The sequence below is a fragment of the Microcaecilia unicolor genome, chromosome 7 (assembly GCF_901765095.1).
Source record: "Microcaecilia unicolor chromosome 7, aMicUni1.1, whole genome shotgun sequence".
Taxonomy (NCBI): domain Eukaryota; kingdom Metazoa; phylum Chordata; class Amphibia; order Gymnophiona; family Siphonopidae; genus Microcaecilia; species Microcaecilia unicolor.
The window spans coordinates 200,582,851-200,602,324 of NC_044037.1; the positions used below are offsets into that span (position 1 = coordinate 200,582,851).

At 41.7% G+C, this 19,474-nt stretch overlaps 1 protein-coding gene across 1 annotated transcript in view; it reads left to right on the forward strand.

Moving 5' to 3' along the window:
• Positions 1–19,474, forward strand: part of DNAH7 (dynein axonemal heavy chain 7) — a 525,690-nt gene that overhangs the window by 291,976 nt on the left and 214,240 nt on the right. The window contains 3 exon segments of the mRNA XM_030210108.1: positions 8,593–8,805; positions 10,447–10,545; positions 14,629–14,877. Of these exon segments, the coding sequence (XP_030065968.1) occupies positions 8,593–8,805; positions 10,447–10,545; positions 14,629–14,877 (561 nt within the window).

The window sequence follows — 19,474 nt, forward strand, 5'->3', positions numbered from 1 at the left end:
AATAATAATCTTTTCAAAAGTAATTTATTTTTAAATGCTTTGAACCTCTGTTGTCTCATTGAACCTATTGAAGATTTGCATTGACTGACAATAACACTCTGATCTCATTAATTAATTTCAATGAAAGAAGTTTAAAATGAACTAGAGCATTTCTGATATCTTCCCTGAAAGAAATATTCTCAATGAATGTCATATATATAGATTAAGGTGGGTTAGAATGCCAGAATTTTCAGCATACTTACCAAGTTGCCAAAATAATTCTTACTGTTATTCTGTCTGACATCTCCATGGATATTTAGTATAGTAAATTATCATTTGGTTCAGATATGCAGTTATTTTGAAAGTTTTGAACTGATTGATGTATTCATTACTAGTAAAAAAGGCCCGTTTCTGACACAAATGAAACGGGCGCTAGCAAGGTTTTCCTGGGAGTGTGAATGTTTCAGAGAGTGTGTGTGAGAGTGACTGTGTGTGAGAGAGAGAGAGTGAATGTGCGAGTGTGTGTGTGTGTGAGAGAGAGAGAGTGAGACTGGGTGCGAGTGTGTCTTTGAGAGAGAGAGAGAGAGAGAGAGAGTGTGTGTGTGTGTGTGTGAACATGAGAGTGTGTGCCAGGGCCCCCCCTCCCTCCCAGTTCCAGGGTACCCCTCCTTTCCGCCCTCTGAGTTCCATGGTCGTCATCCCCTCCCTCCCTCCCTCCGAGTTCCAGGGTTGTTGTCCCCCTCCCTCCCTCCGAGTTCCAGGGTCATCCCCTCCCTGCCTCCCTCCCCTGCATTATGCTCTCTCCCCTGCATTCATACATATGCAGGCAACGTCCTCTGTGCCCTGCCCCCTCCATCCATCCATGTGCAGCATCTCTCCCCTGCCCCCTCCACCTCCCTCCAAATTCCAGGCCCCCCTCTCTCCCACCTCCGAGTTCCAGTATCCCCCTCCCTCCCATTTCCAGGGTCCCCCCTCCCTCTGTCCCTCCGTCCCTCCCTCCCAGTTCCAGGGTCCCACGGAACTGGGAGGGAGGGGGGATGGAGAACGTTGGAGGAGTGACGTCAGCAGGTGGTTACAATCCCAGTTACACACATTGGAACTTTTGAGGAGAATGTTGGAGGAGTGATGTCAGCAGGTGGTTACGATCCCAGTGAGACACATTGGAATGTTGGAGGAGCAAATTATTATATTAGATAGTTTATACCAGTAGTTCCTGGAGGACTACTAATTGGTTGGGTTTTCTGGATATCCACAATGAATATGCATCAGATAAATCTGCAAGCAATAGAGGCAGGGCATGCAAATCTATCTCATGCATATTCTTTATGGATATCCTTTGGAAATTATTCTGAATATAAGGAATCACTGCTAAGAATGCTGTCTCTTGTAGTCGACAAAAGTGCATTTACTCTATAATAGGTATCTTTTTTTTGTTGTTACATTTGTACCCCATACCCCGTGCTTTCCCACTCATGGCAGGCTCAATGCGGCTGACATATTGTGTACAGGTACTTATTTGTACCTGGGGCAGTAGAGGGTTAAGTGACTTGCCCAGAGTCACAAGGAGCTCCCTGTGCCTGAAGTGGGAATCGAACTCAGTTCCCCAGGACCAAAGTCCACCACCCTAACCACTAGGGTACTCCTCTACTCTTCTGAGCTGGAACTTAGGGAATTATTAATTCAAATTCTGGATCTAAGTGTCAGTAGCTTGTAACTCTGAAAAGCTATTGCAACCAATGTAATTTAAAAAGCATGTAGAAATTTGATCCTTCTGTGTTAGCCCTCCCAAAATCCCAGTTGAAGGACATGAAGGGAGGATTGGGCCAACCTTACATAAATAAAGTTACAATAGTCCAAAGTAGGTATTATTCATGTTTGTGTTGCAGTTGCCAAGGTCACAGGAAATAGATATGGTCCAAATTGTGCACTGTCTTCAGTCCCATTACTTGACCCTGGGCTAAAACAAGGAAGCTAATTTATCTGTTGGCATATTAGTAGTCAGATATTCAAATGGATTCTTTGTGAGTAAACCATTGTTTATATGTGAAAAATACCCCTTTGTCAACTACCCCCCTGTGGAACAAAGAGATGGTATTGGGTGCAATACAGGGAGCAGGAAGACACAGGGGGGTGGGCCAGAGAGGGATGTATAGGGACTTAATTTTTAATTCCCCATACGTACTTCCAAACGTAGAGTTTGGAAATACAAACTCTAGGTACTTCTTTACCTGTGGCCTATGCCAGGGAAGTAACTTTTAAAGAGATATACTGCAGGGAGTTCCCTTTATAAAACTGATTTGCAAGCCTATTAATATTTGATAGCCACAGGCCTTCACTCTCCCTTTTAGTCTCTCAGAGTTTTTGCTTTTTTAAATTTAAGGGCCTATGTAGTAAACTGTGTTAAAATTGCCAGATGTATTTATTTATTTAGATTTATTTATCATATTCTACCCTGATGTCAACATGAACAGCTAGAGAATTTTTATTCTTGTTCCTTTAACAGCAAATAATTAACCTTATAAAAGGATTGCAATAGTTGAATGATGGAACGTCCTCAAATCATTTAAAAATCAATTTCTGGCCATCTTTTTGTGGAATGGGTCTTTATAGTTTAATTTACTTCTGTGTTTTTGTATATTCTGACCAGTATACATGATGATAATTTATCCACAAAATGGTAATATAGGGCATCTACATAATTAAAATGAGGATACTTGCAAACTAAGGGCTTCTATTATCAAGCCGCGCTAATGGTTTTCATGCAACAATGCCGACAAAGCCCATTCAAAATGAATATACTTTGTTGGCATTATTGCACCGGGAACCGTTAGCACAGTTTGGTAAAAGAGGCCTTAATGTTAAATTGATGTGAATAACTCTTGTCTGTATACTTAATTGTGATACATTAAGGGACAATTCTACAATTTGGTTCCAGGATTCCATTTTAGAATATTAGGACAGGACACAAATCACACCTTTGAATCATTGTGGGTTGAAATTCCATGTATAAAAGGGAAAAGGACGGTGATAGGAGTGTACTACCATCCGCCTCGCCAGGATGAGCAGTTAGACGCAGAAATGATAAAAGAAATCAGAGACGCAAACAAAATGGGCAATGTGATAATAATGGGTGACGTCAATTATCCAAATAAAGACTGGGTAAATATAACATCGGGACACGCTAGAGAGGTACAATTCCTTGATGAAATCAAGGACAGCTTTATGGAGCAGCTTGTGCAGGAGCCGACGAGAGAAGGAAAAATTCTAGACTTGGTCCTTAGTGGAGCGCATGATCTGGTGAGGGACGTTATGGTACTGGGGCCGCTTGATAACAGTTATCATAATATGATCAGTTTTAATATCGACCTTGAAGTAACTATACACAGGAAGTCAAATACGTTAGCGTTTAACTTTGAAAAAGGAGATTATGATAAAATGAGAAGAACGGTGGAAAAAAAACTTAGGGGGACAACTGAGAGGGTAAAAACTGTACAACAGGCATGGATGCTGTTCAAAAATACCATCCTGGAGGCCCAGGCCAAACATATTCCACTAATTAGAAAAGAAAGACGGAACTCCAAAAGACAGCCGGCCTGGTTGAAAAGTGAGGTGAAGGAAGCTATTAGGGCTAAAAGAAATGCCTTCAGAAAATGGAAGAAGGAACCATCTGAAAATAACAAGAAGCAGCATAAGGAGTGTCAAAGCAAATGCAAGGCGCAGATAAAGAAGGCCAAGAGGGATTACGCAAAAAAGGTAGCATTAGAGGCAAAAAAACATAGTAAAATTTCTTTTCGGTATATTAAAAGCAGGAAGCTGGCAAAAGAATCGGTTGGGCCGCTGGATGACAGAGGGGTAAAAGGGGCGATCAAGGAAGATAAAGACGTAGCGGAGAGATTGAATGAATTCTTTGCTTCGGTCTTCACCGAGGAAGATTTGGGTGGGATACCGGTGTCGGAAATGATATTTCAAGCGGACGAGTCGGAGAAACTTACTGACTTCACGGTAAACCTGGAGGACGTAATGGGGCAGTTCAGCAAACTGAAGAGTAGCAAATCTCCTGGACCGGATGGTATTCATCCTAGAGTACTGATAGAACTGAAGAATGAGCTTGCAGAGCTACTGCTAGTGATATGCAATTTATCCTTAAAATCGAGTGTGGTACCGGAAGATTAGAGGGTGGCCAATGTAACACTCATTTTTAAAAAAGGTTCCAGGGGAGATCCGGGAAATTATAGAACGGTGAGTCTGACGTCGGTGCCGGGGAAAATGGTAGAGGCTATTATTAAAAACAAAATTACAGAGCACATCCAAGGACATGGATTACTGAGACCGAGTCAGCACGGCTTTTGTGTGGGGAAATCTTGCCTGACCAATTTACTTCAATTTTTTGAAGGAGTAAACAAACATGTGGACAAAGGGGAGCCGGTTGATATTGTGTATCTGGATTTTCAAAAGGCGTTTGATGAGGTACCTCATGAAAGGCTACAGAGGAAATTGGAGGGTCATGGGATAGGAGGAAAAGTCCTATTGTGGATTAAAAATTGGTTGAAGGATAGGAAACAGAGAGTGGGGTTAAATGGGCAGTATTCATAATGGAGAAGGGTAGTTAGTGGGGTTTCTCAGGGGTCTGTGCTAGAACCGCTGCTTTTTAATATATTTATAAATGATTTAGAGATGGGAGTAACTAGCGAGGTAATTAAATTTGCTGATGACACAAAGTTATTCAAAGTCGTTAACTCGCGAAAGGATTGTGAAAAATTACAGAAGGATCTTACGAGACTGGGAGACTGGGCAGCTAGATGGCAGATGACGTTTAATGTGAGCAAGTGCAAGGTGATGCATGTGGGAAAAAAGAACCCGAATTATAGCTACGTCATGCAAGGTTCCACGTTAGGAGTTACGGACCAAGAAAGGGATCTGGGTGTCGTCGTCGATAATACACTGAAACCTTGTGCTCAGTGTGCTGCTGCGGCTCGGAAAGCGAATAGAATGTTGGGTATTATTAGGAAAGGTATGGAAAACAGGTGTGAGGATGTTATAATGCGTTATATTGCTCCATGGTGCGACCGCTCCTTGAGTATTGTGTTCAATTCTGGGCCCAACGCATAATTAAACTCTGGAATTCGTTGCCGGAGAACGTGGTGAAGGCGGTTAGCTTGGCAGAGTTTAAAAAGGGGTTAGACGGTTTCCTAAAGGACAAGTCCATAAACCGCTACTAAATGGACTTGGGAAAAATCCACAATTCCAGGAATAACATGTATAGAATGTTTGTACTTTTGGAAAGCTTGCCAGGTGCCCTTGGCCTGGATTGGCCGCTGTCGTGGATAGGATGCTGGGCTGGATGGACCCTTGGTGTTTTCCCAGTGTGGCATTACTTATGTAGGACCTGATATTCAGAGCAATTTAAGTGGGCCGGCGAGGCTTTGGCCCGCTTAAATCACTCTGAGCCACCCAACCAGCAATATTCAGTGGCACTAAACTGGGCAGTGCCGCTGAATATCGTTTCTGACCACTCGCCAAAAAAGTGCGCAGATCAGGGGCAGTACAAGGGGTGGCACAAGGGTGGAGCCCGGGATTACGTGGGTGCTGGCACCAGCGGGAGGTTGCAGAAGCCATTTTAGAAGGGTGCCACAGGGTGCAGGAGCGAGGTGGCTGTGCTCTTGCCCCCAATGACCACCGCTGGGCCAAGAGGGATACAGTTATGTGGGTGTTGGCCTGATATTCAGCCGGGGCCCGAATAACTGTTCTATGTGGGCCCTGGCTGAATATTGACTGGGCTTGCATAAGCTCTGGGCAGCCATCCCTCTTGAAATTATTTATTTATTTATTGCATTTGTATCCTACATTTTCCCACCTATTTGCAGGCTGAATGTGGCTTACAGAGATCTGTTATGGCATTGCCATTCCAGGGTGTCAGATACCATTGAAGATGCAAGGAGATAGAGGATGGGAAAGAAGTTCTAAGAAAATAGGTATAGAAAGATGTCTTTCAGGCTGGGGTGAGTGGTGAAGTGGTATAATTAAGCTATGGGTCCTCTTTGTAGGCCTTATTGAAGAGATACATCTTCAGGGATTTACGAAAGTTGGCTGTTTTCAGGTTAGCTGGTAGTGCGTTCCATAGCTGCGTACTCATGTAAGAGAAGGAGGTTGCATGTATAAACTTGTATTTTAGTCCTTTACAGCTGGGGAAGCGTAGGTTAAGACATTTTCGGGATGATTTTTTTGGCATTTCTGGGAGGCAGGTCCAAAAGATTTAGCATGTAGGTCGGGGCGTTTCCGTGGATGATTTTGTGTACAATCATGCAGATCTTGAACGTGGTTCATTCCTTAAGTGGGAGCCAGTGAAGTTTCTCTCTTAAGGGTTTTGCACTTTCGTATTTTGGTTTTCCAAATATGAGTTTGGCAGCGGTATTTTGGGCTGTCTGTAGCTTCTTGATGGTCTGTTCTTTGCAGCCAGCATACAGTGCGTTACAGTAATCCAGATGACTTAGTACCATTGACTGTACCAGGATACGGAAGATGGATCTCGGGAAGAAAGGTTTTACTCTCTTGAGTTTCCACATGGAGTGGAACATCTTTTTCGTAGTATTCTTCATGTGAGTTTAGCCACCGATATTCCATGTCAGTGCCTGGACATGGCCCAGCACTGAATATCAGGGGCTAATTTAGCTGGCGACGATCAGTATTTTAAAAAATGCCAACCGCCACCGGCTTAATATCGAGAGTTTGGTGTTACAGATATTGACACACCTATCATTTAAATGCCTACTCTTATACCGACCATAGACTTGGCATAATTGTGGGCTTGTAAATACAGCAGGGATGCTGGTAACTTACAATATTCTGTAAATTACATGTGTAAGTGAGGAACCCCCTACTCATGCCCCGCCCATGTATATCCCCCTTGCATTTGCATTATATGTATTTACTAAAAACATTTATAACCCACACAATCCATAGAGCTCTTGGCGGTTTACAATAAGTGCATTCATAGTGATGAAATGACAAATCATAACAAAAACATAACCACCACATACATTCTGCACCAAGGACTCCACACACAGAAAGCAAACATCAACTACACATTACTCACTAGTTTACCAAAGCGGATATGACTCATCCTAAACAGAGGCTTGCTGATTGCCAAATGCTTCTAACAATAGCAATGTTTTCAGTTCCCTCCCAAATTGATGTAAGGCCTTCAAAGACCTTATGTACATAGCAGGGGCGTATCTGGACTTCGCCGGTAGGGGGGTCCAGAGCCGAGGTGAGGGGGCACATTTTAGCTACCCTCCCCGGCGCCGCCGCTGCCACCACCCCCCCCCTGCCGCCAGAACCAGAACCACCTCCAACAACTGTTGCCCGCCTGCCTGACGACCCTCTCGACCCCCCGCCTGCTGTTGCTTACCTGTGCTGGCGGGGGACCCCAACCCCTGCCAGCTGAAGCCATCGTCCTTCGTTCATTTGTTTTCTTCTTTCTGAGTCTGACGTCCTGCACACGTCCTGCACGTTGTGTATGTGCAGGACGTCAGAGATGAGTCAGACTCAGAAAGAAGAAAACAAACGAACGAAGGACGACGGCTTCGGCTGGCGGGGGTTGGGGTCCCCCGTCAGCAAAGGTAGGCGACGGCAGGTTGGCGGCGGGAGGGGGGTTGCGAGGGCCATCGGTAGGGGGGTCCAGGGCCAAATCTATGGGGGCCCTGGCCCCCATGGCCCCATTACAGATACGCCTCTGGTACATAGGCAAATGTAAATTTGTGTGCCATTACAGAATAGCGCTTGGGTACCATGCTGGTACTTTCACGGGTAAGGGTACACTTTTGCGAATAAATTCTAGTATGCTGTACATTTACACACAGAAGGGGTGAATAAATGTGGGTGCCTAGTTCATAGAATTGCCTTTTACGAGCTCTGAATCAATATGAAATAAAGAGCTGAAGTAAATGTTATAAGATGCTCATTTTCAAAGCACATAGACTTACAAACATGAGCTTTGAAAATGAGCCTCTATATGTGCCATGAACTCCTACCCCCCCCCCCCCCTGATATTTAGCGCTATTTAGCCAGCCAGGAAAGGCTTTTAACTGAATATCAGCAAATATTCAGCGGGAGATAGCTGGCTATTGCCCATCAAATATTCCCGCTCAGCGCTTAGCGGCTACTGGTTATATTGTGCAATATAACTGGCTATCCACTAATATTCAGCACATCGCCGGCTAAGTTTGGTGGCCAAACTGAGCCACCAAAGTAGCAGGCCTATCTTTGGCTGCTATAAGTGTAACTGGCCAGTGCTGAATATTGGTTTGGCTGGATAAGATTAAACTGGCTAAAAATAAACCAGATATTCAAGCTGGTCACCGGAAACGGCTCAGCATTGAAAATCTGGCCTTACTGCTGACCACAGGAGATAGCTGGATTGCCTCCCACGGTCTATCGGCCCCAAGTTACTAGTTCTTTAAATATGTGTTTAAAGTAGCCATATGTTCACCAACATTTGAGGCTGAAAAGAATAAGCAAAGTAGATAATAAAACAAAGTGCAGTAGCAGTTTCATTCTCAGTAGGCATCTATATAAAAAAAGTACTAATTTTAATACATGCTGTTTGTTGAATAGGCACTCTTCAGAACAGTAGCAATGATGGTTCCTGACTATGCAATGATTGCAGAAATAGTATTATATTCCTGTGGTTTTGTCACTGCTCGACCACTTTCTGTGAAAATTGTTGCAACATATCGTCTGTGTTCAGAACAGCTGTCTTCTCAGCATCATTATGACTATGGAATGAGGGCAGTGAAGTCAGTGTTAACTGCAGCTGGAAATCTAAAGGTACATTTCCTCAGCTACTGTATCATATTTTGCAGCACCATTTGGGCACCCGCTAAGGGGTTCAAATGAACGGGAACTATATAAGAATATGTAATTGCTAATATTTTCAGAGCTGATGAGGCAGCAGTGAGTAGGGATTGCTTTTGTCTCCAAGAACTTGTGCACTCCATGGATGAGCTATCTGAGAGTAGGGAAGATGTGCCGAAGAGCAGAGATATGAACCTGGGGGTTGCAGACCTGCTACTAAGCTCTTGGAAGTGAGGGTAACCTGCTGGAGTATAGAGGAAGAGGATCTAGGGGATAGAAACCTTCTACTAGATTCTCAGTGGCAGGAGAGTATCTTTTGGCTATAGTGGTTTTGTCATTCATTGGGAAGGACCTTAGGCTATTATCAGACCTAGTTGAACTATGGGAGTGATAGTATTCCCATGCCTGGAAATGCTAATGTGATTTCAGTCATGGAAAAAAAAACTACCTTAATATAGTATTTACTAAGGGTTATATACACTTTTATAAATAGACCCCTTAAACATTCATAGAATCAAATGACATCAAACAAGAATGAGATTCCTCTTGTGCTGAAACTTTAGTTCTGGGGATACACAAACAGACCTGATTTTCACGGTTACCAAACATTCAAATTAACCTGGTTCTTGAACGAAATGTATGCAAAATATCATAAAATGTCTATTTTGCATGTGCTGAAAATTAGACTCAATGACTGGTATTGAGAGTCATTAGTAGAAAGATCCTTATCTTACAACCTAGAATTATAACTTACAATACCTGTATGTGATAAGTGAGGAGTGAGGAAAAAAGGACAACTGAAAACTGTCTCCCCTCTCTTCCCCAATGTGGCTAAAAGAGAAAAGGCTAGGTGTGTACTGTTTCATTTACATCTTTGCAGGGTGGGAGGGGTCAGTGACCACAGAAGGAAAAGGGGGTGTCATTCCTTTATTCTTGCAGTGGTCATCTGATCATTTATGGCACTTTTTTGTGGCTTATTCATTAATAAAACAGGTCTAGACCTAAACGTCCAATTTATAGCTCTGGATGTTTCTGTTTTGTTCTATTATGGCAGAAAAACATCCAAGTTTAGGAACACCCAGATCCCACCCTTAACACACCCCTAACATGCCCCCAAAATGCCTCCTTGTGATTTGAAAGCACTTCTGACAGACTTCATAGAGAAACGTCTAAAAATTGGTTTTGAAAATACCATTGTGGATGTTTTTGTTAGAAGAATGTCCAAATGCAGATTTATGCCACTTTTTGGATGTTTTTCTCTTTTGAAAATGAGCCCCATCGTAGCTTATAGAACTTTGTAAGTCTAAGTGCTTTGAAAATACCCCTATGTGTACTTTTCTGTGGGTACATTTGCACCTTCCTCATAGCAATTGCAAAATTGTGTGGGAAGGAGTGAGCTCTCCAGTCCTACATCTGGTCAGATTTTCAAAGGGAAGCATTACATAGGGTTTCTCTTTGAAAATGGGTTTGCAATTCCATAGGGACAATGTACTGTCTGAAAATCAAAATTCATTCATATTATCATATAGGAATGTTTTAATCAATAGTATGTTGAAATATTGCATTGTGAAGTAAAAGAATTAGTAAAATATAACTGCCTTTTATATATTGTAGTTGAAATTTCCAACAGAAAATGAAGAAATTTTACTGCTTAGATCCATCATTGACGTCAATCTCCCAAAATTCCTTTCACATGATTTACCACTTTTTGAGGTAAGGATATAAGTGCTTTTTAAAAAAAAAACTTGGGGCACTATACTTATAATTCTGGACATATATTTATTATGGGGGTAATTCTGTTAAAACGGTGCTAATAGTTACATGCCAAATATGCACTTAAATTACTAGAATATGAACATTTTAGTTTGAGGGATTTTTACAACACAGAACATATAGGGTTAAGAAGGGGCTGTATATATCAGCAATTTGGAAATCGGTGGTAGGGTTCCACAAGGCTCGCTCTTTCCCCCATACATTTTAATGCCCTCATTTCAATGCTGGGGCAGTTTTTTGAATTTTCAAAAATGAGAGTATATCTATATGCAGATGATATTACAAAAATGGTTCCTTCTTTGACATCATTTGAGGATAGTATACTAAATATAACTGATTGTTTTAGGCTGAAATTGTTTATTAAATATAAAGGAATGATATGTACAGCTCAATATAGCTAAAAACAATAAAAAGATTACAACAGACAACTATATATATAAACTCTTGATGACAGTATAATTTTCCTTTACATATACATTATTTACACCTTCCCGATTCCCTTCCCTTTCTTCTATATTATACTGAACATCCAGAAGATAAGGTCAGTTTATTACTCCAGTACTCTAATATACTATCCAACTCTCAGAATACTTAAAAGAGAAAACAATGAATAAGTCCTAAAAAAAACCCCCCAACTTATCCTAAAGAAAAGAACAGGGGTTTGGTTGCACTCTTATATCTCCCCCTCCCAACCTAGTATTAAAGCCGCATCCAGCCAACCCCATCCTAATCCCCCCCTCCTAAAAAACTGATATTCGTATGGATTACACATGGGAGGAAATAAATAAATAATCCATCCAGGCATTATGGGCACGCACCAAATATGAAATTACCACCAAGGGGGGGGGGGGGGGGGGGGGCAAGCTGGCCTGGCGGTTGTCTCATTTGAGATTAAATGTATAGCATCTGAAACACTTTCTGTCGCTGCTGTTATTTCACGGAACTAGCTGAGTCTCCCCAAAATTCCTCAGGCTTCCATATATGCCACATGTACTGGAGTGCTTCTGCTGCGGTAGTGAACATTTGCGTCTGATCATGTTGTATCCAGAAGCATGTAGGATAGAGCAGTGCAAATTGAATTTTTTTTGTGTGTAATTGGGTGAAGACAGGGATAAACTCTTTGTACTGCGCAGTCACTTTGGCAGGAAAGTCTTGAAAGTACTGCACCTTATGGTTTTCAGAAACAAGATGGCAAGCGATCCGCAAAATCCAACGTGGAGACAAACAAAACAGATCAATCAGTGATGTGGTTCAAAACTTTATTTTCAGAGATTTGCCCGACACAGACTGTGTTTCGCCCACAAGGGCTGCGTCAGGGGCTAATAGTCCAAGCAGGACATGAGATTGAAACGTACAAAACCAGCAGGGTGCTTTCCTCAATCAAGATGAGGACACTGAATTGGGCATTAATTGCTGCAAAAAGTAACAGTCCACTACCCAATTCAGTGTCCTCATCTTGATTGAGGAAAGCACCCTGCTGGTTTTGTACGTTTCAATCTCATGTCCTGCTTGGACTATTAGCCCCTTACACAGCCCTTGTGGGCGAAACACAGTCTGTATCGGGCGAATCTCTGAAAATAAAGTTTTGAACCACATCACTGATTGATCTGCTTTGTTTGTATCCACCTTATGGTTTTCATGCAAGAGAGGTCTGTGCATCTGAATTGCCCTTTAAATTTCCAATTTATGAATGTAATTAAGGAACTTCAAAATAATTACCCTTGATTGCAGTTTGTCTGGCTTTTGTGCTCCAAGTTGGTGGGCTTGCTCAATGCAAAGCGGACCTGCTTTTGAATTAAAATTCAGAGAGTTCACCAACCCCTGCTCTAAGAAAACTCTGAGCTCTCCCTCAGGTATAGTTTCAGGCAGTCCCAATAGGCGAAGGTTGCACCAGCATGATCATCATCCAGTTTCTCTTTTAACTGGAGCAATTTATCTTAAAAGCTACTGTATGTGTCTGGAGCTTGGCTCTTTTCCCTATCTTTGTGTGCTACTTTCTACAACATTGGGCCATCTGCTTCTCTCAAATATCTCCAGTGAGTCCAGGGAAGAATGACTCAAGGTAGGTGGGATTTTAAAAGCAAGATAAATTAACTGGGGAATAAAGAAAAGGGCTGAGGCTCTAAGAGCTCATCTCACACATGTCTGCTCTTCAGCCCAGCATCACATGACCCCCTCCCCCCTTATAACTGATCGTTTTAAATTATTGGAATGTTGGGCTGATCAAATACAAAGAAGATGAAAATATTATGGCTTAGTCCGCCTTCAAAAGAATTGATTTGTCATACGCTTACTATTTTAGATAAGAATTTTGTTTTAGAATGCTCACTGAGAGTTTTAAGGATCTGTTGTATCTGCATCTTTCTATGAGAGTGCAAATTAAACAATTGATTAGAAGAAACAGAGAAAAATCTAGGCAGATAAAGACCATATGGCCTATCCAGTTTGCCCATCCATGCCATCTACTCTCCTTATCACTACCCTACTGTAACATAGAAATGGCCTGGATCCTTGATGATGATGTCATTACAGAAAAAACGTAATAGAGGCTAAGTTTGAAACTCACTGTGGACACTGTTCCCTCTAAACTGAATGGAAGTCCACCTACATTCCTACCAGTGGAGGGTGCTGTTTCACTATCACATTTTCAGTAGTGAGGGACAGGTAAGGGAACCTGCCTCTCTCTGGAGAATGGAAACACAGTATTGAAGCACCCCCCCCCCCCCCCCCACTGGCAGAAGTGCGATTGGAGGACTCCCGCTCAGCTTAGAGGGACAGTGCATGTGGGGCTTTCAGACATATTTTCCTGTGGTATAACTAGTAGCATATTTAAAACAAATAAATGAAAATATTTTTTTCACTCAACTTATAGTGAGTAAGTGGTAAAAGCAGTTAATGTAGCTGGGTTTAAAAAGATTTGGACACGTTTCTGGAGGAAAAGTCTATAAACTGTTGCATAAACTGCTTGTCGCCAGGATTAAATAGCTACTTTTTGGATTCTTGCTACTTTTTGGGACCCTGCCAGGTACTTGTAACCTGAACTGGCCATTGTTGGAAAAAGGATACTTGGCCAGATGTACCTACTTACCTGTATGTAATATGTAAACAAATTTGATTGCGCCACAGAAAGGCAGCATATCAAGAATCACATAAAAATAAACGTAAAGATATGCTGTGAGAACACACATATTTCACTTGCCTTGTGGGGGAGGTGGAATAATCACAATGACTTACATATATTAAAGTGTGCTATTGTGTTAAGTGTGCACTAACATACATGAACACATGTTGTTTACTATAGGTCCCATTTTAGGTAACTAGACCTATTTATGAACATGCATTAATGACATTAGCATGCGCTAACATGGTAGCTCACTTTAGTAAATCTAAAGTGTTTTTATTGGGGTAGATACGTTTAACTGCAAAAAAAAATCTCTGATTATTGTCTGTTTATTGTAGACCACTTTGATGGATGTTATGGTAAGACGGTACATCAAATTTAATAAGCATAAACATACTTAGTATCAGCTGTCCTTTGCTTTTTATACAGGTTGAGCCCAATATTAGGAGCAATTTAAACGGGTAGGAGAGGCTCCTGCCTGCTTGAATCCCAGGGGGACGCTTAACCTCCGATATTCAGCGGCACTAAACTGGGCAGTGCCACTGAATATCACCTCTGACCGCTCACAAAAAAAGTGGGCAAGTCAGGGGCAGAACTGGGGGTGGTGTTAGAGAGGAGCTTGGGGTTATGCAGAGGCTGGCAATATTCAGTGCTAGCACCCACATCACTAAGCAGCCTGGCCCGGCACTGATTATTGGGTCGAATTCAACCGGCGACTGTTAGCGTTTAAAAAAACGCTGATCGCCTATCAGAGGGGTTGTATCTATGTGTGGCCTATCCAACAAATATATTGAAATTTGCCTTACAAGCCTTATTTACTGTTTTGTAGAATGTTTAAATATACTGAGCTTTGGAGAGTATTCCTATAATAGTATGATACATGTAATTTAATATTTGTCCAGGGTATTACTTCAGATTTGTTTCCTGGAATAAAGCTACCCAAACCAGATTATAGTATTTTCTTGGAAGCAATCAAAGAGAACTGTGAGCGAATGAATTTGCAAATGGCAGATTTCTTTACGGAGAAGATTTTACAGATCTATGAAATGATGATTGTTCGTCATGGTTTTATGATTGTTGGAGAGCCTTTTGGTGGAAAGACATCAGCATATCGAGTTTTGGCAGCAGCTTTAAATGACATTTGTGAAAAGGTATAATTTTCAAAATTTTACTAAGGATACATGGAGGGGCATTTTTGAAAGGGACGTCCAAGTTGCAATTTGGATGTCCTTGCAAAACGGCGAAATCCAGGGACAGGGAAACCCGTATTTTCGAAACAAGATGGACGTCCATCTTTTATTTCGAAAATACCATCAGGGACGTCCAAATCCTTAAATTTGAACGGCCCTAGATTTGGACGTTCCTAGACATGGATGTTTCTGACTTTCGGCGATTTTCGAAACCAAAGACGTCCATGTCAAAAACGTCCTAATGCAAGCCCTTTGGTCATGGGAAGAGCCAGCATTTGTAGCGCACTGGTCCCCCTGACATGCCAGGACACCAATCAGCCACCCTAGGGGGCACCTGAGTGGACTTCATAAATTGCTCCCAGGTACATAGCTCCCTTACCTTGTGTGCTGAGCCCCCCAAAATCCCCCCAAAACCCACTATCCACAACTGTACACCACTACCCTAGCCATTACGGGTGAAGGGGGGCACCTAGATGTGGGTACAGTGGGTTTGTGGTGGGTTTTGGAGGGCTCACTGTTTCCTCCACAAATGTAACAGGTAGGGGGGTATGGGCCTGGGTCCACCTGTCTGAAGTGCACTGCAGTACCCACTAAAACTGCTCCCGGAACCTGCATGTGCTGTCATGGACCTGAGTATGACATCTGAGGCTGGCATGACATATTTTTAAAGATGTTTTTGAGGGTGGAAGGGGGTTAGTGACCACTAGGGGAGTAAGGGGAGATCATCCCCGATTCTCTCCGGTGGTCATCTGGTCATTTTGGGCACCTTTTTCTGCCTTAGTCGTAATAAAATCAAGTCCAGGTGAAAACGTCCAAGTGTTCTTTTTTTTCGATTATGGGTCAAGGACGTCCAAGTGTTAGGCATGCCCAAGTCCTGCCTTCGCTACGCCTCCAACATGCCCCCTTGAACTTTGGCCGTCCTTGCGATGGAGTGCAGTTGGAGATGTCCTAAATTGGGTTTTGATTATACTGATTTGGACATCCCTGGGAGAAGGACGTCCATCTTCCAATTTATGTTGAAAGATGGACATCCTTCTCTTTTGAAAATGAGCCCAATAGCTTTCCTAAACATTTTCAGTAAATTACATGCTGAAGCATCTACTAGAAATAATGATATTGTTGTTAGATAAGTAGTCTCCCTGGTACATACAGCTAACCCTATAGGGGTTGATTGATTCTGTAGAGTGGCAAGTGTTTTGAGACTGCTTTCACTGTTAGGTCACCAGTTCACATCCACTCAACATCCATAAACATCTGTCATTGACAACTTGGCACTGCAGTTTCAGTAGAAAGGGCCTGAAAGAGGCAGAAACTGCAGAGTACTTTGGGGTAGCCAAGGACCATAACTGCAAAATCCAAGCCGGAGGTGGGGGGGGGGGGGGGGGGGGTTAGAGAGTAAACAGTCAACAGTATCTTTTCCATGTGTTTTTTCAGACAATAATAAAATTGTCTACATTTCTGTAACATAGGCCATATTTTTCAGCAATAACATAGACTATACAATCCAGCTTTTCTTATACTAATGTAAGTTATGGCATCAGCTTTCTGATAATAAGACCAGAATTCTGTAGTGTTATGTTGAGAGTAATAGTCCACAATCTGGCAACCACCTAAAGATTTGAGGATTATTTATCAGTATATTTTTATGCCTGGGTTTCGAGGGGAGGGATACAGAAGGGGAGGGAATGTGCTGCAACTCGTACCCTGACAGTATGTTGTGCAACTGAGCTACTTGTAGCACTACTACACTAACCACCTGTTCTTGAGGTGGCTATAATTTGAGCTGTGCTATTGGCAGTAATGACAGCTAGCGCATAGTACTGACTCACCTGTCACAACTGGGCCCATCTCCGCTCACACATGTCACACCCAGATCCCGCCCACTGCCATGTTAGGCTCCCTTTTGGGTGCAGCAGACAGTAGCATGGGCCTGTGCTACTCTCTGCTGCATTGAAAACCCCATGTTAGCTGCTTAATGCAGCTTAATAAAAGCACCTCTTAGTTTCTAGCATTTCTAAAAGGAACCCTGTGTAAGTGGATATACTACTAGCATTCTTATTAGATTCTGCCCTAACAATGGAACTTCAGATTTCACATATACCCCCCTGTTTGCCATGCGCTAATGCTGACACAGCCCATTCACTTTGAATAGGCAGTGTCGGCATTGCCGCGCTGCAGCCGCTACCTTGGCTTAGTAAACAAGGGGGATAGTTATGAAAGTTTGTCTTAAACTATGGAAATGTAAGGCAGATTAGAATATGTTTGTTAAAAGAGTATTTGAGAATTTTGGTACAGGCTATAATATTGTCCCAATTGAATTACTACAGTATTTTGTATTTTGGACTGCTGCTAGTAAAGAGAGATCAAGACTTCAATTATTAAAGAATGTAGCAGCTGTGTTAATTTATATAGGATTACATTACATTACATTGAAGACTTAGTTCACAGTTACCTATATAGGTCAATGCGGATCACAGTAGTATTGTAGCCTTCTAAGAAATTACCTAGATAAACAAGTTATCAAGTCACTTAGGGGCCCTTTTACAAAGCGGTGGTAGCCATGCCGCTGCATCGCTATGCGCTAAATTGGCCCTACTGCCGGACTTGCTCAGGAGCCTGGTAGTAGTTCTGGCTTCCAGTGCATGGTGATTATAGACTTAGAAAATACTTTTGTATTTTCTAGTGCAGGGGGTGCACTCAGCGGTAATTGGGCAGTGTTGTGCGCTGTCTGGTTACCATCAGGCTGCCACCAGAGCCCCTACCACCTCCTAAATAGAAGGCGGTAAGGGCTGCCCCAGGAAATGGCCGCACACCAGTGCCTTGGCTTAGTTCATGGCTATTTCCTTCCGGAAAGAAATGCTTTTATCGGCAGCAGTAAAAGAGGGCCTTGGTGCACGGCAACCTGCACACTGACGCCACCGAAGGGCTCCTTTTAGCACCATTTGGTAAAAGGACCCTTTATTTTCCTATCTACTTTTTATAAGTCTTTTAGCAATAATAAATTGCTGGAATAAGAAGGTTTTCAAATGTTTCCTGAATAGCAAATAATTATACTCAAGTCTTATAAAAACAGGCAGTGAATTCCATATAGAGGGAGCTTGATATAAAATAGCTGATATAAAATATCTGTAGGTCCTAACTGATTTCAGGGATGAAAACTAAACCTGCTGTTTACTAAACCACGCTAACGGCCGCTGGTGTGCTAATGCCGACACAGCCCATTCTCTTTGAATGGGCTGTTGGCATTGCTGTGTGGCAGCCGCTAGCGCAGCCAAGTGAACAGGGGAGTAAGTTTGCAGAAAGTAATAATGTCTACCTGCAGAGAAATTAACCAAAGGTATCAAATATTTCGGAGCTGTACCATACAGAATCTTAAACATAAAAACACAGAGTTTGATTTGTACGCGGGCCTCTATTGGAAGCCAGTGAAGCTTCATAAATAGTGGGGAGACTCTGTCATAACAGGGGGCTCCATATATTAGTCTGGCCGCAGTGTTCTGTATCATCTGCAGTCTTCAGAAAAGGGATTTAGTACATCCTGTATATACTATATGGCCTTAATCAATGTACGAAAGTATAGGTGTTTGCACAGACAGAAAACTGATTCCTCAAAATTCTTCTGAATGACTCTCAAATTCCTGAGCTTATTAAGTGTATTTTTCACCAATTTATTGACCTGATGTTCCATAGTGAGATGACTACCAATTAAAACCCCCAATACTCGAGCTGTTGTATCAAAATTAAAGTTATTCCCTAAAAACAATGATAGGTCATTCCTGATGTCATCTGCTGGACCAAACTAGAGAAACTTAGTTTTGTCTTTATTTAATTTAAGCTTATGGGAATTAACCGAAATGTAAACTAAATTTAGACAGTAACTTAGGCCCTCCAAATCTATTCTATCATCTGTTACAAGAGGAAATAAATTGTATGACTGAAAGGGCTGCATATTCAAGCCAAGGCTATGTTTAAATTGTCATGTATGACTTTTAAAAATTATACAATGTTGTGCTGTGGCCTAAATGGTTGGTACAGTTTAAACATTGTATTAGGTTATTGCATTCTATTAAGCTTACTAGGATATGGGAACAAAATATCATTAAACAATTGAACAAGTTATTTTTTTTCAGGCAGCTATTAAATGGAGTTATTTCCCTGAGGAAATCAGAAGAATAGACAAATATATGGTAGTTTTCCAGTTAGTAAAAATATTTTGGTTCAAAACTATTTTAAGTAATAATTGGACTTAGGTTATCTGTGAGTGGTTGTGAATGTTATTGCATGCTACTACTGTAGACTGATTATAAAATTGGGTTATTGTTGCAAGAGAAATTTTATGGAGGGTAGTAGTTATTGAATTATTGTATATATTTGTGATTGTTTTTTATTCCTATGTAATGTTTTAATATTATTGTAATCCACTATGAACGGTATGAAATAAACAGAATAGAAATGTAATATTAATTTTAGTTAAATTAACAACATGCATTTAGAGTTTTGAAATATGAAATGAATCAGAGAAAAATAGATTAGAATATGACACATATACTTATATTTG